This window comes from Pinus tabuliformis, chromosome 7, assembly GCF_031772625.1.
Source record: "Pinus tabuliformis cultivar Carrire ecotype Pingquan chromosome 7, CPIR1, whole genome shotgun sequence".
NCBI lineage: Eukaryota > Viridiplantae > Streptophyta > Pinopsida > Pinales > Pinaceae > Pinus > Pinus tabuliformis.
In genome coordinates this window covers 97192137-97213127 of record NC_142293.1, presented here as the reverse complement: position 1 = coordinate 97213127, position 20991 = coordinate 97192137, and the positions used below count along the sequence as shown (strand labels likewise).

At 36.1% G+C, this 20991-nt stretch overlaps 1 protein-coding gene, 1 long non-coding RNA gene and 1 pseudogene across 2 annotated transcripts; all 3 read right to left on the bottom strand.

Annotated features, from left to right (window-relative positions):
- Window positions 1-12912: 12912 nt before the first annotated feature.
- LOC149245459 (uncharacterized) lies at window positions 12913-13933 on the bottom strand. The gene is made up of 3 exons (XR_016265548.1): window positions 13751-13933; window positions 13591-13652; window positions 12913-13453 (listed from the first exon to the last, which is right to left on the bottom strand). It is a non-coding gene; the product is annotated as an uncharacterized LOC149245459 (long non-coding RNA).
- A 1196-nt stretch (window positions 13934-15129) lies between these two features.
- On the bottom strand, window positions 15130-16398 carry LOC149245458 (protein NRT1/ PTR FAMILY 8.1 pseudogene; annotated as a pseudogene).
- LOC149245457 (beta-phenylalanine coenzyme A ligase-like) lies at window positions 15911-19901 on the bottom strand. The gene is made up of 8 exons (XM_089438534.1): window positions 19353-19901; window positions 18724-18913; window positions 17999-18144; window positions 17847-17914; window positions 17494-17596; window positions 16997-17376; window positions 16281-16422; window positions 15911-16066 (listed from the first exon to the last, which is right to left on the bottom strand). Exons 1-7 carry the CDS (start codon window positions 19899-19901, stop codon window positions 16404-16406), a joined length of 1455 nt encoding a protein of 484 aa, XP_089294660.1. The 3' UTR covers window positions 15911-16066; window positions 16281-16403.
- Window positions 19902-20991: the final 1090 nt, after the last annotated feature.

Below are 20991 nucleotides of genomic sequence, written 5' to 3'. Positions count from 1 at the left end.
CATATCAAGAAGAAAAAGGTTCAAGAAGTGAAAGATCACATCGAGAAAGAAGAAATGAATCTGACCATATCTTGTAATGCATTGGCCGGAATTACCACTCCTCAAATTATCAAGATAGAAGGACATATCAAGAAGAAAAATGTTCAAGAAGTGAAAGATCACATCGAACATCAAGAAATGAATCCAACCATATCTTGTAATGCATTGGAAGAAATTACAACTCCTCAAACTCTCAAGATAGAAGGACATATCAAGAAGAAAAATATTCAAGCAGTGAAAGATCACATCAAGCATTGATCCGAATTGGATCCATAAAATACTGTCAAAGAACCATGACTGTATCAGGTCGGGACAAATCTCAAAGAATTCAAAACAGCGATCAAAAACACCCTGAACCAGTGGCAATGGCAACCAGCGTGGAACGACGAGGACCTCAGTCAAAGCGCGCTGACCAAGGCCCATGGAGACTGCGCGGGAGGTCAAAGTAGCCCCTGGGAGGCCCGGATCGGGAAAATAAGGAGGTTTTTGCTAATCACGCATTGTTGGGTGAATAGGGCCGAAATGGAGGAAGCCCGAGCACTCGGACGCATGAGGAGCCAGAGAACCGCGGGCGAAAAGGCAAAAGCACTAAAAGGACAAAGGCGGGACCCGTGCTCTGGAAACCGGTGGTATTGATCGAGGCGCCCTCAAACGTTAAGCAGTTTTGGATGGAAGCGGAGCGATCCCACTCAACCATCGACGCGTGGCAAGTGGAGGTGAGAGAAAACCACCATTGATCGCACGCTAAAGGTCGAGCAAGTCAACTGCGTGAAATGTGTGTATGGCGTCGGATCTGGAGGCCCTAGATCTAACAGCCGAGATTGCGCCCGATGGGGGAAGCGGAATTGACGAGGGAATAAGCCGCATTTTAGAAAGATTTGAAGTCCTTTTGACCGCCACGGTGGAGAAAGACTCACTCCACGATGTAACCGAAGAAACAAACTGACGAAGCAGGTTGGCGCCATTTATAGGAGGACATGTGGCCACTCCCTGAGCGCTGATGATGACACTGAACAGGGAACTCCAAGCGCAGCTACAAAAGGTGAATCGATGGAGGAAAAAGAGGAACCGAACAGACATGGGAATGCATGGCTTCAAAGTCGTGAACAGAAACAGAATACAAAGTCGGATAGTCAGTCAGAAGGAATCCCGAGAGGAGGACGAGAGACAGAAAGACCAGAACCCCGAGAGGAGGATGGTACACATAGAAGAAAACAGTAAAGCAAAATCAGAAGAGATAGAGGGCCGAGCTGACCAAAGGCAGCATCAAGCACCAGAGAGCTTGAGAGATTCAAGCCATCCCATAGAGGATCTGTCCGGACTGAGCACCACATTCGGCTCTTTCCACGGTAGACCAGAAGGTCATAAAGCTGGTAGGAAAAACTGAGTTTGTGCACTCCTGTGGCTTGGGGAATCCAAGAACCACCCTGCCAAGCAAATCTGCTTCAGGAGAACTCACTTTGAGTCCCTGCATTGTAATTCTCTGCTAAGACACAATAAAATAAGGCCACCACTGAAAGCTGGACTGGAGATGTAGCCCTGGGGAATAGGATGAAGTCCTTATTAATGTCTTGTGTTCTTGTATTTGATCATTGTATTTATCTGTTGTCTTTCCATTTAATTGTCTGTGTATTGGCAATCCGATCAATCCGTTGCTTCAATAACAGATAACACACACCAGCACATGATTCTGTAATACCTTTGTTTAATAAATCTTCAACTGATGTCACTCATAGGGTGAATATCAGATTAAGTGGTATCACAGCTCTAGGTTGTAAGGTTAGACAAGCTTGTGTGGGTTTTGCTGTGAATGCTCACTAGATCAAAGCTCAAATTAAGAGAAGGAGAGTTGGTGGAAACTAATCTTGAAATTGGGAGAGTCTATTCTCGGAAGACAATGCCAGAGGAAGGTTTTGTTGGGTCAGACCCTCAATTCATAGAAAGTTTCCTAGCTATAAAGTCTATGGTATAATAAATGTATAGGGACTTTAGAAAGCATAAGGTTGAAGATTCATCCGGTTCTAAACAAGATAAAGAAGAAGATGAGTCTCACTTCCGTGACCACTCAAAAGGAAAAGGGAAAGAGGAAAGCTTTTTCACACCTCCTAGTAACCCTGTGCATAATGAGAAAGCATATTTGATTAAGTTAGATGTTAAATTTGATTTGCCTATATATGATGGAGAGCTAAATGCTGAAAAGTTGGACAAGTGGATTAGACAAATTGATGTGTATTGCAGAACATAGACTCAAACAAGAGTAAGATTCAGCTGGCAAGCCTACGCCTAGGAGGCACTTCCTTGGTTTGGTGGGAAGGCAGAACCCAAGCCGATATGAAAAGACATGGTAAGACCATCTCTGTCTGGAGTGAATTTGTTGCTACAATCAAAAAGCAGTTCTATCCATTGGCCTACATGCAACAAGCCATGATGAGTTGACAAACTCTTCGACAATTGAAAGGGCAAAGTGTGCAAGGGTATACTCAAGAATTCAGAAAGAGAGCCTTGATGTTGGGTATCTCATTAGACTCACCAGAGACTCTTTTGAAGTACATTGGTGGTCTACATAGCTACATGAGGCATACCATCCTCATGTTTAATCCCAATAGTATAGATGAGGTATCTGTACAAGCTACTCATCTAGAAGCTAAAGGAAAGAATGGAAATCCAGAAGTTGGGAGACCATCCCAACCCACTGTAAGCAAGAGCAAGGAGAAAAGAAAGCAGAAGTGGAAAGCAAGGAAGGCTAACACTGCACAGAAAAGCAAAGCTTCATGCACTCACTGTAAAAAGGATGGGCATGATGATGAGCATTGCTGGATTCTGCATGCAGAGCTGAGACCTAAGAAGTCCGAGGGCAAGAAGAAGAAGATTGTTGCAGCTATTCAGAAAGATTTGGGATCAGACTCGGGAGATGAAACAACTATAACAACCACAGGTATAAAAGGTAAGAATTCTGAAGCATCTACTAGTAATTATACTCAATCTGTTATTGATGAAGAAAATGGGAGAAAAAGACATGAGCTTTTCCATATTCGAGTTATTTCCAAAAATCAAAACATTGATACTTTGTTTGATAAGTGGCTCACAAGTAAATATAATTTCTAAAGCAATTGTAAAGAAATTGGGATTAGCAACTACACCTCACAAGAAACCATAACCATTAGGATGGTTGAATGATAAAGCACAACTACAAGTGACTAGACAGTGCAAACTCAAGTTTTCTTTTGGGTCAGCATTTGTAGATGAGATTGAGTTAGACAATTCATTTGGATATATGTGGAATTCTTTTAGGACGTCCTTACTTTTATGATAGGAAGGATATTTTCTATAGAGCTGAGAATAAGTATATGCTTGTTAAAGATGGAATCGAATACTTTGTAAGAGCTCATAAGCTCAAGAATAATTAGACTCTCATAAACTCAGGACAGATGAAAAGAATGATAAATTCATGCAAACAATTCTTACTGATGGTTGTAAAGGAAAAGAAACCTGATAAAACCAATGTATTTGAGGACTGTAATGTTGAACAGCAAGCTAATATAGAAAAGGTTGTTTTAGAGTATGATGTCTTGTTTCAAGAACCTAAAGGTCTGCCACCCAAAAAGGGAATAGTACATGATATTATTTTGCAGCAAGATATTCCATTTCCTAACATTGGGATGTACAGGTTGGCTGCTTTAGAGAATGTTGAAATCAAGAAGCAGGTGCAGGAGTTGCTCAAGAAAGGTTTCATCAGGCCTAGCACATCACCATGTGGATCACCAATCGTTTTGGTGAGGAAGAAAGATGGCTCGTGGAGAATGTGCATTGATTACCGAGCACGAATTAAGATAACAATCAAAAATCATTATCCCCTTCCTCACATAGATGATCTTCCAGATCCATTGAAGGAAGTTGTTTATTTCACCAAGCTGGATTTGCACAGTGGATACCATCAGGTCAGAGTTGCAGAGCAAGATGCATGGAAGACTGCTTTCAAAACAAAGTAGGGATTATATGAATGGTTGGTTATGCCTTTTGGCTTAACTAATGCTCCTGCTACTTTCATGAGATTAATGAATGATGTACTCAGACCTTTTCTTGATGATTTTGTTATTGTGTATCTGGATGACATTCTGATTTTTAGTCAAACGTGGGAAGAACATTTAAAGCATGTTAAGCAGACATTAGATGTTTTGAAAAGACAAAAACTTTATGTTAAACTCTCAAAATGTGAATTTGGCAAAACATCTCTAAACTACTTGGGTCATATAGTAGGGGGACGTGAATTGAAAATAGATCCCTCTAAAGTGGCAGTCATTGTGAACTAGCCTAAACCCAGGTCTTCTACAGAAGTGAGAAGCTTCTTAGGAGCAGCACAGTATTGGAGGAAGTTCATTTCTAACTTTTCCTCGATTGCAGCTCCCTTACATGCTTTAACATGATTGAATAAGGTGTTTCAGTGGGGAGGCAAACATCAGAAAGCCTTCGACGCCTTGAAAAAAAATATTAGTATAGCACCTGTACTAGCACTGCCACACCTACAAAGACCATTTGAGATCCAAATTGATGCCAGTGACTATGCCACGGGAGCAGTGTCGACACAGCACGGTAAACCCATATGTTATCATTCTGAGACTTTTAATCCTGAAGTAGTAAACTATCCTGCATATGATAAAGAAATGTATGCATTAGTTCAAAGTGTGAAAAAGTGGAAACATTACTTAATGGGAAAAGAGACAGTAATACATAATGATCATCAACCACTTCAATATCTACACTCCCAAACTAAGTTGCAGCATCAAGACATTACAGATGGATGTCTTTTCTACAACAGTATCATTTAGTCATCAGATATAAAAAGGGCATACATAACAAGGTTGCAGACATGTTATCTAGACCCATTATAAATGCATCTACCATACTTAAGCATAATTATGTGCTACATTAAAGCTACATAGAACAATATGCTCAGGATATGGACTTTAAAGATGTATATGCAACTTTGAGTCAAGGAAAAAGAGTAGAATAATTGGACTATCATGTGAAGAACTGACTCTTATATCATTATGGGAAACTATGCATTCCACAAACTGAGAGAGTGAAGATAATTAGGGAATCACACACTTCTCTGATATCAGGTCACTTTGGGGTAAGTAAAACAGTTGCACAGCTGCAAAGGTTCTACTATTGGCCGAAAATGAATGAGACAGTTTCTAGATATGTAAGAGGTGTGCTATGTGTGCTAAAAACAAGCCCAATAACAAAAAACTAGGCTTGTACACTCCATTCCCAGTTCCTTCTCACCCTTGGGAAAGTGTTTCCATGGATTTTGTTGAAGGACTACCTAAATCTAGGAAAGGTCATGATTATCTATATGTTGTTGTGGATAGGTTCAGCAAAATGTGTATTTTGATACCTTGTAATAAACAGATTACAGCTGAATAGATTGCAAAATTGTTCTTTGAACATGTATGGGTTCATTTTAGACTACCCACTTCCATTGTATCTGATCGAGACACCCGATTTCTGGAGAAGTTTTGGTCGAGTTTGTGGGAACTGATGGACACCAAACTGAAGAAAAGCACAACTTTTCATCCACAAACAGATGGCCAGACAGAAGTAGTAAATAGGATAGTGATCCAGTTACTGAGAGGATATTTCAGCAAACATCCTAAGCTTTGGGATGAACATTTGTGTTATGCGCAGCATGCTTACAACAGAGCAAAGCACTTTTCTACACAAAGATCTCCTTTTGAGACCTGTTTTGGTTTCACACCAAAGTCTCCTTTGGATTTTGTCTTTGGTAAAGATACCATGGTTGATGGAAATAGTGATGTGGACTAGGCAACTAGATTCATTGAACAGATCCAGGAGATCCACCAGGCAGTACAGGAACAGCTGGAAAAGAGAGAAGCCAAGTACAAGGCTAGGCATGACAAGCATTAGATGGAGCATAGTTTTCAAGTCGGAGACCAAGTCTGGATGTATATCAGCAAGGACAAGATGCAAGGTGAAGGTAAAAAGCTAAATCCTATCAAGTATGGAACCTTTAGGATACTTGAGAAGATTAGTGGAAATGCTTTTCGCCTTGATTTACCAGCTTACATGCACATCTACTCAGTCGTAAATGCAGATTGCTTGAGATTGTTTAAACCTTCAATGATTGAGGACCCTGAAGAGTAGAGTCAATTGCCTTCTATTGATGACCTGCTACCTGAATATCTTAATGAATTGCGGGAAGACAAGGTGTTGGACAGGAAGGTGAGGACAACGTGCAGGGGAGATGTTGAGTACCTCAGAATTGAGCTCAAAGGTTCAAATCCAAGCAGTGAAAAGTGCATTGAGATTGGACAAGTGAGAAAACAATACCCTCACTTAGTCAATGCTTGAAAACCAACTTTTGGTGGTCCAAAAGCTTTTTTAGTGGGAAGGCCGTGATCCGAATTGGATCCATAAAAGACTGTCAAAGAACCATGACTGTATCAGGTCGGGACAAATTTCAAAGAATTCAAAACAAAGATCAAAAACACCCTGAACCAATGGCAATGGCAGCCAACGTGGAACGACGAGGACCTCGGTCAGAGCGCGTTGACCGAGGCCCATGGAGACTGCGCGGGAGGTCAAAGTAGCCCCTGGGAGGCCCGGATCGGGAAAATAAGGAGGCTTTTGATGCGCTAATCGCGCATCGCTAGGGGAACAGGGTCGAAATGGAGGAAGCCCGAGCACTTAGATGCATGGGGAGTCGGAGAACCGCGGGCGAAAAGGAAAAAGCACTAAAAGGACAAAGGCGGGACCCACGCTCTGGAAACCGGCGGTATTGATCCCCCTCAAATGGTAAGCGGTTTTGGATGGAAGCAGAGCAATCCCACTCAACAATCAACACGTGGCAAGCGGAGGTGAGAGAAAACCGTCGTTGATCGTGCGCTAAAGGTCGAGCAAGTCGACCGCTCGAAATGTGCATATGGCGTCTGATCTGGAGGCCCCAGATCTAACAGCCAAGATTGCGCCCGATGGGGGAAGTGGAATCGTTGATGGAATAAGTTGCGTTTTAGAAATATTTGAAGTCCGTTTGACCGCCACGGTGGAGAAAGACTCACTCCACGACGTACCGAAGAAACGAACCGATGAAGCAGGTTGGCGCCATTTAGAGGAGGACATGTGGCCACTCCCTAAGAGTTGATGATGACACCGAACAGGGATCTCCAAGCGCAGCTATAGAAGGTGAATCGACGGAGGCAGAAGAGGAACCGAACAAACATGGGAACGAATGGCTTCAAAGCCGTGAACAGAGACAGAATACACAGTCGGATAGCCAGTCAGATAGAATCCCGAGAGGAGGACGAGAGACAGAGAAACTAGAACCCCAAGAGGAGGACAGTACACAAAGAAGAAAACAGTAAAGCAAAATCAGAAGAGACAGAGAGCCGAGCTGACAAAACGCAGCATCGAGCACCAGAGAGCTTGAGAGATTCAAGCCATCCCATAGAGGATCTGTCCAGACTGAGCACCACATTGGGCTCTTTCCACTGTAGACCAAAAGGCCACAGAGCTGGTAGGCAAAACAGAGTCTGTGCACTCCTATGGCTTGAGGAATCCAAGAACCACCCTGCCAAGAAAATCTACTTCAGGATAACTCACTTTGAGTCCCTGCATTGTAATTCTCTGCTAAGACATAATAAAATAAGGCCACCACTGAAATTTGGACTGGAGATGTAGCCCTAGGGAATAGGGAGAACTCCTTATTAATTTCTTATGTTCTTGTATTTGCTTACTGTATTTTTTTGTTGTCTTTCCATTTAATTGTCTATGTATTGGCAATTTGATTGATCCGTTGCTTCAATAACATAGAACACACACCGGCACATGAGTCTGTAATACCTTTGTTTAATAAATCTTCAACTGATGTCACTCATAGGGTGAATATCAGATCAAGCGTCAACAACAAGTTCTCCAAATTTTAAAGGAAAACATTACTTTGGTGCAGAATCGAATGAAACAACGGGCAGATCAACATCGCACTGAAAGAAGTTTTGATGTAGGCGATTGGGTATTTTTACGGCTACATCTCAAGCAAGCTATTTATGAGAAGGAAATGTTGGCAATACTACATGCACTTAAGAAATGGCGACCTTACCTAATGGGAAGATACTTCAAGGTAAAAATGGATCATGATAGTCTCAAATACTTTTTAGAACAAAAATTATCTTTAGAAGAACATAAAAAATGGGTCACAAATATGTGGGTTATGACTTTGAAATCATATACAAAAAAAGGAAGCAAAATGTTGTTGCATATGCACTCTCAAGAAAGGATGAGGATGTGGAAGCATTGTTTTGTGCTATTTCTATTATCCAACTAGATTGGATAAACGAAGCAAGGGATGAATGGAAGAAGGACGAAGAAGTGTGGCCACTCATTCAAAAGTTGCAAAAGATCCCAGTTCTAACAATATTTCCAGAATTTGACGAGGAAGGAAAAACCATATTGGAGCCCGGAGCAACCATAGAAACAAGAACCCGACAGCTACAAAATCAATCAATTTTAGAGTATCTCGTCAAGTGGAAGAATTTACCCGCTGAAGATTTCACATGGGGGGACAAGAATTTTATACAGAAGCATCAATAACTGCTCAAGCGTTGAGGACAACACTTTTTTAAGGAGAGGGCATGTTAGGTCCCTATACTACTAGTGTAATCCCTTATTGTTATTAGTACAACCCCATTATTATATTTTTGTGCTCATATAGTCCCCATATTTTTATTATTGTGCCCCATAGCCACTATTGTAATTATTGTTCCCTTACATTATTATTGTTATGTCGGCTCTGATTATATTATGACCCCTTAGACTCCTATATATAGAAAGGAGGTCTTGTCATTTGTATCATCCAAGAATTGTTCATTTGTGTAATGTAAAGGAGGTTGTGCCCTCGATGAGGCTGAATTTTAAGGTGTTGATCTTTCTTTTCTATCTTTTTGTGAGCTGGTTTCATAACATATTTGACCTTCTTCAATTCAGAAGTTTTATTGAAGTTGACATATGTATGGTCTCTGCAACTTACTTTAACGTGAACTACCCCAATTTTTTGATCAAATATTTCCAAAGATCATTATATATAAATATTTGACCAAAGTTATCATATTTATGCTCTCTACAACTTTACTTTAACATGAATAATCCTAACCATCCATTTTGATCATTTTGTTACATTCATAAATTCTATAAACTTATTAATTTCTTTATTAGTGACTTTGATATCCAATTTATATTCCAAATTATTTATAGATAAATCTAATTCTTCGATGCAAATTAATAACTTGTCCTAGTAGATTCTATTTTTCCAAACTTTACTTTTATATTTCCTATAATATAATATAATAATTTTCACTTAAAACATTTTAATAAATATAATAAATTATTTATATTTAAATAAAATTAATTAATTAATTAATTAAAAATGTATATACATCATAAGTCAAATTCACAAGTTGTAAAAATATGTCACAAATATAATAAATTATTTATATTTAAATAAAATTAATTAATTAATTAATTAAAAATGTATATACATCATAAGTCAAATTCACAAGTTGTAAAAATATGTCACAATGAAAAAACTTCTAAAATGGTGAAGAGAAAACAAAATATGTTAATAACTATGATATGGATATTATATCCCATTCATATATAAAATTCCAATGTTATTACTATCAATTTTATGTACAATTAAATAATAATAAAAATAAACTATTATTATTACCAATTTTATATACAATTAAATTATTATAAAAATTCCAGGGTTGTTATTACCAATTTTATATACAATTAAATAATACTAAAAATAAATTATTATAAATTATAATATATTTTTTATTATTTTAATGATAATATATAATTGTTAAAAATAAAAATATAATTATTTTTTATTCATGTTTCTTTGATCTATAATGAATTAAGCAAAGTTTTTCACCAGAAATTTTTAGTAGTATTTCAAATCAACAAGTGTGGTTCATCATGATGGCCAGATAAACCATATTTGTTGGTTCGAAACAAATTAACCAAAAATTTCTTTTATCTAACAAAAATTTCTATGGTATGATTTTTACGGAAAACTTTACTTAATATAATTATTATTCATTAAAAAAATTTCAAAATAACAAAAAAACTTTACTTAATATGACGGTGATGGTGGTGGTGGTTAATGTCCACTGAGACCAAACTTTGGTCTATCGGACCTAAAGAAACAAATTATTTAGTTTGATTTAAGATTTTTATTCCTATGCTCAAAAATCTTGGAGAGAAGCCTCCCAAGCTCACTATAATTTTGACATCGTAAAAGGCTAGGGAGGTCAATATTGCGACAAAGATTATGAAACTGAGATCTAATGTGGTTGTACGCGGGGCACTCTAAGAGGAAGTGGTTTTCATCCTTGAAGTTCCTATTCTCACAGATATGGCAGATCCTTTCCATCCATGGTGTTTTAGGAACTGTCCAACAACCTGTTTCACTATGGAGCTCATGAGAGTTCATTCTAATCTTCGCTATATTAATTTTCTTCTTTGAACTAGTTAAAACAGAGAGATACTTTTGATCTTCTAGAGTGGGATTGATGACCTTCTTATAATAACTTGATTTTCTTTTAGCTGTTAGATCTTTCTCACACCACATTTTTTATTTGAACTTAGAAGTAACAATATTTTTAATGTTATTAATGTTTTGCAATGCATCATTCTCGTTGATCTCCCAATGGTTTAACCAAGCCCTCGTGTCTTTATACCACCCTCGTTTCAGCCTTACGTGGTTTTGGCTAGAATTTAAAGCTAGCTTAGGAAGTCTATGATCTCCTATGTTATTGAGCTTGTGCTTGTACAACAGAAGCCTAGTCATAGCTAGGTTCTCGATAGGAGAAAGATCTACTTCTAGAAGGAGAATAGGATAGGGTGTATTGCTTTTAATTTTCAGGTTATACGTTATAAAGCGCCTCTGGATTTACTCAATCTTTTTCCAGGATTCTCTAGAGATGCTGCAACCCCAAACCTCACATCCATATAAGATAACAAGAGTGACTAAAGTTTCAAAGAGAAATTCTTTTTATCCCACATTACGAGGTTTGTCATTTTACATTTAAGTTCAAAACCAACAAAGAAAAACTTCTTTTTATCCCACATTACGAGGTTTGTCATTTTACAATTATTTTCAAAACCAAAGTAAGCTTTCCAGCCCCATTAATCCGTTTCTCAATGCTATAATTCCATTGAACTTGTGATAAATATCAATTCGTAAGTATTTGTAATAATTATTATTCATTAAAAAATTATAATATATTTTTTTCAAAATAAAACTTTATTTAAGTTACATAGTTACTTTCAATTTTTCATTAAAAAAATAATAATCCACCACCATTATTTTCAATTTTTCATATAAAAAAATAATAATCCACAACCATTTTTTTAAATCACTGACCATATTATTAAATAAAATCATATAATATATTATTAAATAAAATCATCGCATGTATAAGAATTAGACTGAATTTAAATCGTTTTAATTTTAAATAGAAAAACTATATATCTAACCATGAATATATGATTAAATTTAAAATACTTTAAAATAATTTTTCTATAAAATAACTCCAACTTGATGTTACCTTTAATTTAAAAACAATACAAAATGCTCATATTATATTTATATTTCAAATAAATATAAAGTTTCTTATTCTATTAAATACAAAATGCTCATATTATATTTATATTTCAAATAATTATAACGTCTCTTATTCTATGAAATAATGCTCATATTATATTTATATTTCAAATAATTATAACGTCTCTTATTCTATGAAATATTATAGACAGATGGATTTTTATGAAAATATGGCATTACATTGTATGAAAATATAGTACTACTTTTAAATATTAGCGTTTCTTATTCTATGAAATTTAATAAATTTCACAATGAAAATAAATTTCGAATAAATATAACATTTCTCATTGTATTTAAATAAATTTAAAATAAATATAACGTTTTTTATTCCATGAAATATAATAAATTTCACTATGAAAATAAATTTCAAATAAAGAAAATAAATTTAAATAAAACATAATTTTTTTTTTGGGACAAATGCATTTATGAAAATATGACATTACATTCTATGAAAATATAGCATTACTTTTAAAATATTAGCGCTTCTCATTCTATGAAATTTAATAAATTTCACAATGAAAATAAATTTCGAATAAATAAAACATTTCTCATTTTATCTAAATAAATTTCAAATAAATATGACATTTCTCATTTTATGTAAATTAATTTCAATAAATATAACATTTCTCATTTTATGTAAATAAATTTAAAATAAATATAACATTTCCCATTTTACTTAAATAAATTATAACATTTCTTATTCGATGAAATATAATAAATTTCACTATGAAAATAAATTTCGAATAAAAATAATTTTTCTCATTTTATGAAAATAAATTTAAATAAAACATTGTGTTCTCACGATACTATTACTAGCAATTGTCCCAAAAGGTACAAAGAGAGGCCGATAGGATTATTAAATTGAAATTGTTGAATTTTCTAGAAGAGTTAATTGGTTTGTGGAAAACCTTGTTTTCTTGGACTAGATCATTGTGCAATTACTTTTCTTTAGATGTTTTGATTATATCTATATTACAAGGAACACATTGAAAAATCAAGAGGTTAAGTTAATTACCCAAAATCAGGAAACCTCTATAAAGGGCCATTATAAGTGGATTTCTGGTGTCAGTGGCTTTCACAATCTCAAATTAAAACGTCCACCGCATATTCAAACGTCCCAAGCATTGACACATGCCAGTTGATTCTCGCAATTTAATTATAAAATCACATCAAAACATACAGGGGGATTAAGTCTGCGGAGATACGACTAAAGAGTTGGCCGCAGGTAGTTTTAATTGGTGTATGGGGTATATAATTTAATACTAATCAGTGCTTGCCAAAAGCCAGGGAAGAAGAACAGCAACAACAATTGGCATACCAAAGAAACGATTAACTCTGAGGCCAAGAGTGACATAAAAGAATGGGAAAAGCAATTAAAATATCTTCAAGAGTGACATAAAAGAATGGGAAAAAGCAGTAAAAATATCTTGCCATCCCATGGAGCGCACAGTAAAACTCAAAGGTGAAAAGAAGGCAACTCAACCGATATTTGGAAACATGATCGTCTAGTGATCTGAAACTTGTATGGAATTCATTTATGTGATATTTCCTCCTGGATTTCTTCCAACATATGGCAATACACACCATTAATGTTAAAGCGATCATCAAAGATCATCAAAGCTCCGAGTATCGTTATTCCAAGAACAATTTTCACTTTGGCATTTTTTAGATTTTGATTGAACGGTACATTCCCCTTTATGCATACAGAGGTAGCGATTACCAAAGAATCTGCAACGCATTGAAATAAAAGTATTTTCAATAAGCCTAAGATTATATGGCCCTTCAACTCTTTAGGTATTAGCATTGTCTGCAGAATACATTGCACTAGTTGGAAACAAAATACAACGAAAATTGCTGATGAATACCAAAATGAAATATCAGATTGCATGAGTTTCAGCGAAGGCTTGCGGAGAAGTTGTACTGGAATCTGCACCATAACGCTAAACACGATTGTTATACAATTTTGGTAATGGAAATCCATTTTATTTTGAATAATTGTCACAAAAAGTGCAAAGAGCAACATACAGCTCTTTAAGGTTTTTTAGTTCTGATAGCCAATCTGGAACTGTGCCATTCACGTTGTTGTTTTGTAGATGTCTACACAACCAGTGAACAAATAATCACAACTTTCTTTGTAATATTCGTGCTCTTTTTCCAAATATACATAATTGGCTAAAGATCAAATGACCTAGAAAGTGGAGGTTTATGTTTAAAGAAAATACTTGCATTCTCTCCAATATGGTTAAATTGGAAAGGTCCAGGTTTTGTTAAGTGACCTGCTAATTTCAACACAGTAAAATATTCAAATGGAAGCGGCACAATCAGATTTTATTTTAACAACCAAATACTTTTAACCCAAAATTAAGAATCCTAATCAACACAATTTCTATTTTATTTTAACCCAAAATTAATACCATTGTTATGAATTTTTAGTTTGTACGCACAACCCTCCAGCCAAAAGTTGTATGTAGGCTAGTATATATGTATATCATAGACTGTATGTTGATAATATTATCTGCAGTTTCACCATGCATCAATATGGAATAATATATGCAAATTTAATAAACTCCACCGCGACACTTTATACTTGCAGTGTTGTTGGTGTTTTTAAAATATGAACTTTTCAGAAAGCATTCTAACAGGTAAACAATAATAAAACGTGTTACATGCCTAAGCACTCCCTTCCCTGTGACAAATCTAAAGGTGACATTTAAATAGCTGGTCCATTATTTCATAACCAAGGGGTCTGATACACCAAATTTGGGGTAGAGTACGTATGCCTTGGTAAACTTAGCAGTCAAATTGCTCTGCAGAAGTGGATCTCTTGTCGCACAAACAAGGGATTTCATACACCAATTTAGTGTCTGGCTTTGCTGTGACCTTAAAATTACATTATTATTATTATATGTGTTTTCTCATCTAAGCAATTTTCCATTATAAGCAGACAGCAATGAAGAGTAGTTTCTCTCAAGTGGTTTGAATGTCGAAGCTGTGAAATCCTTTTAAGATCGTGCTGCATTGAATACAAGAGCCGTCATCAACAGAAGGCAACCTATCAGCTTTCCATGGAAAATTCTTGTGATTAATCTGCGAGGTTTCTTTAATGGTGATTTATTCAATCCTGAATATGAAACCGAGTTAGTTTTGAAACGTCCATATGAAGAAATCAAACATAGAGTATTATCAAATTACTTCTTCCGAAAGAAATTGGAAATCACAAAGGTTACTTTGTAGGCCTAGTCAGTTGATTGCAGGTAAATTAGTATTAAAAGACACTAAAGGCACTTAATTAGGTTAACCATTTTTAAGCAGATGCTTGAAGTCAAATCATTCTCAATGATTCTATAAATAGGAAAATTCAGAAAAAAGTATGAAAAAGAAAATCAGGAAGCTTGGTAGTAATCTTACAGGAATTTATCTGTGTGCTCAAGCTTTCGACTTCCTTCAATGACAGACTCCTTATCTTGAACTTCATAAAGACCAGACTTATCACGTGGAACAGGGATGTTCCATTTTCGAAATGATGCAACTAACACCTGGGCTATCCGGGTCAAGGGACTGCCCCCTAGCTTTTGATGTCGGTATAAACGGGTACCTGAAAAGAAGCTGCAGACCGCTATTCCCATGGCCACAGTAGGAATTCCAAAACCCCACCCCCAACCAACATTCTCTTGGACCCAAACAAGAACACTAGCTGCAACAAGAGCACCAATGTTAATTGAAAAATAAAACCAGTTGAAAAAAGAACTTTTCTTTTTCTTTTCTACATCATCTGTCTCATCAAACTGGTCTGCTCCTAACGATGATACGCATGGCTTGATACCACCAGTCCCTAGCGCAATAATGTAAATTGCCAAAAAGAAAACACCAGTTTGAGTCGTTGTTGCATGGCAATTAAGGTCTGAAGCTTTGCAGGGAGGCTTAAGATTAGGCACAGATGCAGATATAGTCAACAAGGCCATTCCCTGAAAATGGACAAAAATATTCTTCAACCAAAATGTGTTGCAAACAATGTCAAAACATGATAAATTGACAGAAAGGTGTTGAGAGAATTTGCTTCTAAATATGTTACTATTCATTTCTCAATTAACAGAAAAACTTGATAGAACAACAATGAACTTACAAAAAAATACACAATAGAAAATACAGCAATTGTTTTATAACGTCCCCAGTATGCATCAGCCATAAAAGCTCCAATCAAAGGAGTTATGTAACAAGTTCCAGACCAATTTGTGACATTATTGGCTGCAGTTGAATTGTCTTGCTTGAACTTATCTGTCAAGTAGTTCACCAGATTTGAAATGAATCCATAGTATGCCAATCTTTCGCAGCACTCATTCCCTGTAAAATAAATCCGTTATGGAGACCATAATCCAATTGAAGGTATATAAATATAAAATAAGAGTGTTTCCTTGCCCAAATTTCAAAACCAGTTCTGTAATTACTAGTTATTTTCTGGTTAGTTTGTCAATAAATATGTGGGCTAACTACTCGTTGAGAAAGATATTAGTATGCTGAAAAGAACATTTTGACATTTAAAGGTCATCACATATACCCAAAATAAATGGACAAGCCTTCCAGTTCCCCGAATTGTTCTTGACTGAACGTTTTCCATGAATATCTACAGACCCATCTTGAGTGTACTCATCATCAAGATTCACTGAAGAGTTCATACTTCTTATTGGTCGAGTGTTGACCTATAACATAAAAACCAATAAAATGTTAGCAAAGAATGAAAGAACAGGAATTATATTTATTTATAATTACTGGATAAACAGTTCCATAAAAAAAACCATGACAACTCCGTATCATACATTTCACGTAGTTACACCAGGCATACAGATTTGGCAAGCACACACAATAGTTTAAGTCATTGTGCAAAACGTTTCACTAAAAGGGGATCAGCGTTATGCTTCAGCTCAAGATGTGTTTACTAACTACATCCCCAATTTGTAATTTAATTATTTATGAAGAGAAATAGGGAACTGAATATTGGGAAACAACTTTGGCTAAGACCACAAAGATAATACATTGCTAGCTCAACGTTACCAGAATTCAGATGCAACAACGTTGATGATTGATCCCTCAATATATGACCATAAACTGGCCTTAATACAATATTTCATTCTGGGACATATCAATGGGTCAGCAATCAAAGGAACAATAGGAAAGAAAACTACATGAGCATTGAGAATCATTAAGTAATTGTAGATAAGCATTAAAAATTTATTTAAAAAAAAACATTCTTAATGTTACCTGCCCATAACTCACACATCAAGAGATTTTTTCATCGAGCTTTCCTCTGATGATACAATTGGTTTTATTTGATCCTCATTGCTCTCAGAAATCGACAAATTATAAACAAAGGAAGATAGCAGAGGATCTGGTACTGCACTGTTAGCAGCCACCCCACGCGAGGACACACCTCCCAGAAGTGGATGCAGCTGCCCCTCCCGAAGCTCTCTACTCAGAAAAGACAGTGTGGAATTAGGTGGCAACCCTAAACAAAGATTAATGGTTTGACTGTGGGAGTCACTTCTGGAGGTGGACAGAGCCTGATGAATCAAATCTTTTCTTAAGATTTTGCCCGTGGGGGACTTGGGAATTGAATTGACAAATGCTACTCGACGTATCTTCTTGTATGGTGAAACCTGCACTCAACCATAGCAGATATTTTCTCTTGGAAATTAACATCTTCAACAAAAGAAAACAAAGTTTAGGTTGAGACAGAGTAAGGAAACATATAGAAACTCAAGTGCTCCATTTACATGTTTTGCAACAAAATTTATGACATCCTCTTCGCAGAAATTGTTGTTTGACTTCTTCACAACAAATGCCATCGGTATTTGACCTGCTTCATGATCAGGATACCTACCACACACACCCCAGAAGGAAGAGAGTTTCATGCTTAAATAAATAGCATGTCTGCAAGAATCTTTGGCTTAATTTGAAAACGAAAAAGGACATCAGCTAATGTTTCAAAGGTCGTCTGGGCTACCAGCCCAAGTGTTCAATTCTAACTAAAACTTGAAAAATATTTGCTAGCTAAACAAGTGGTAAATCTAGCTGCATATAGACATTTGAAAGCATATCAGATCAAGAAGTAGTAAATGGCACTCACGGAATAACAGCAGCATCAGTAATATCTAGGTTCGAGAGGAGCAACTCCTCTAATTCCGCTGGAGCAACCTGACAAAATATAAGTCTTCTCTGAGAAGATCAATATTTTGGGTTTGCATTTACTATAAAAAAGGTCCTTGAAATGCTATGTACCTGAAATACTTTGTACTTGATCAACTCCTTTATTCTGTCCACAACAAAAAGGAAGCCTTCCTCACCGATGTAACATAGATCCCCAGTTTTCAGCCATCCTTCCGAGTCTAAAGTTAACTCAGTAGCTTCAACATTACCAAAATATCCTGCATGGAGAAGCTGAAACCTTCATATATTGTTTTTGGGAAAAATTAATCTACGGAAGAGACTGTTATGACATCATATTTAAGCTGTGATTTGGGAGCTATCATAGTGCCTTCATGCACCACTTTGTGGAAGCATAGATTCATTGACTGGAGAATACCCTTCCTGTTTGAAAGATAATTGTTGTGGCTACAAAACATATGCTCTTAAAACTTTACAATAGCATAAGGTGTGCACTTCTGGGTATACAAACTTTCTGAGTGCACTTAAATAGAAATGTTCGAGATTCTTTAAGGCGAATATTAGCTTGGGGTACAGCATGTTTACTATGCACCCATTGTCTCATTGTGCATGGGGAGTTCAGCACTTGCTGCTTATGGTTTTTTTATCATCCTCACTTAACTGTTTAAGATTTTTCTCATACGATCTAGGTTTTCAAGGTGATCAGGGCATTATCCAAATCACCCTCTCAAAACTAAAAAAATCGAAAAACATACTCGAAATCAGCAAGGTCTGCAAATTTGTTAAATTTTTGCAGAAAGTAGTCTCCAATGGAAAATGACATAGCGACTAAGGAGTACCTTTCATGATTGTAGGTCCCCGCAACCAGAGCTCCCCTTTGTGGTTGGGAGGCATAGCTTTGCCAGTAGTTGTGTCAACCACTTTAGCTTGCACATGAGCTGCAAGCAAGCCCGCTGTTCCATAATGTCTGTTTTCTTCATCGGTTATAGTCGAGGATACTGTCCCGTTAGACTCTGTCAATCCATAACCCTACATAATAATAACTTCCTTCAATTAGCCTTCTGCTCAAAACAGAAAGACATTCATATCGCTAAACATGGAATACAGTAAGTTTTGATCTTTCGTCATTTGGGGTAATTCGAAAGTTGGAACAGAATCAAGCCTGTTATGTCTTTCGGAGCTGGGAGACAGTTTTGCTGGGACTATGAACAAGAAAAACATAAATAATAAACAGAGGTGTGCCTTATAAGTGAGGCTTAGGTTTTCTTCAAGATATATGAAGTGCTATTAATAAACCTTTATATCATTTAACCATGGGAGATTGACTGAAACATGAGATGATAAAAACTCTATAAACAAGGCAGATGTTGAAATGGTCGACTGAAAGTCTTATGTGATAAACAGGGAGTTACAATTTCAGCCCTGCTCAATTGATAAGAGGAATTTACGAATTAGGGCTGAATACGACCTGTTTAATTTGAACAGTTGGAAATCGAGCAGCGAAGTTGTCGATGATGTCTTTGCCAATTGGTGCTCCACCGCAGCCGATCGTGTGAAGCGAAGCCAAATCGTAATTGGCAACAATAGAAGACTTATTTAAAGCGACCAAAATAGGCGGAGCAGCAGGCAGGGACTTCACTCTATACTTCTGTATGGCCGAAAGCATTTCAGCCAAATCGAATTTGGGCAGGACCACAATGGTACTCCCAGCTACAATACAGGAAAGTGTACAGAAAAATCCGAAAACATGAAACAGCGGGATGATGAATAAACATATCTTCTCCCCTCCCTCCATCTCGTCCCGTCTGCTCAGAGCTCCAGATATCATGGCAATGAGATTTCTATGGGTGGAGATGACTCCCTTGCTTTTGCCCGTTGTACCCGACGAGTAGAGAAGCGTCGCAGTGTCTTCCTGTTTGATGTCCACTGCAGGGAGGCCGCTAATGTCAGACTGCAAGAGGAGGTTTAAAGTAGAAATACAGCCCCGGCCAGAGGAAGATATTTCTGCGGGCTTCATGTAGTGGGTGAAGATTCGAGACCGCCATCATTATGGAGAATGGAGAAAGGCGTTGGCATAACAGTTTTCCGTTGAGGTTTTGCGAGACATAGGCAATAGAACTCGCGCCAGCTGCAAAGAGTTGAGGTTTTGCGAGACACACGGAATAGCACTTGCGCCAGCTGCAAAGAGTTGAGGTTTTGCGAGACACACGGAATAGCACTCGCGCCAGCTGCAAATATTCTCCGCTGAGACCAAGGAGACGCTGAATGCCCGCTGAAAAATATTAAAAAGAGGCTTAATACAAAAACTGTTTGTCGTTGAATGTGGATGACACGTGTCAACCGCAAAGACAAAAAGACGACGAAAGTCTCTTTCAAGAGGAAGGCCTATCGGCCTAATTAATTAAATTTTAATTATTTTTTTAATATAATAAAATTTATATAAATTTAAAAATCCAGTAAATGAAATTATTCATTTAAATATTGATAATTCATTTTTTTTAAGGACAGATACATTTTACAGTGGGAAAACTTACTGTTAATTAAATTTTAATTAATTTTTTTAATGTAATAAAATTTATATAAATTTAAAAATTCAGTAAATGAAATTACTCAATTAAATATTGATAATTCATTTTTTTTAAGACAGATACATTTTACAGTAGTGATGAATAAATATATTGTTAATTAAATTTTAATTAATTTTTTTAATGTAATAAAATTTATATAAATTTAAAAATTCAGTAGATGAAATTATTCAATTAAATATTGATAATTCATTTTTTAAGGACAGATGCAGTTTACAGTAGTGAAAACCTATTGTTAAGTAAATTTTAATTAATTTTTTAATGTAATAAAATTTATATAAATTTAAAAATTCAGTAAATGAAATTACTCAATTAACTATTGATAATTCATTTTTATTTTAGGATAGATGCATTTTACAGTAGTTACAGTGGTGAAAACCTTCCCCTAATAAATATATTGTTAATTAAATTTTAATTAATTTTTTTAATGTAATAAAATTTATATAAATTTAAAAATTCAGTGAATGAAATTACTCATTTAAATATTTGATAATTCATCTTTTTTTAAGGACAAATGCATTT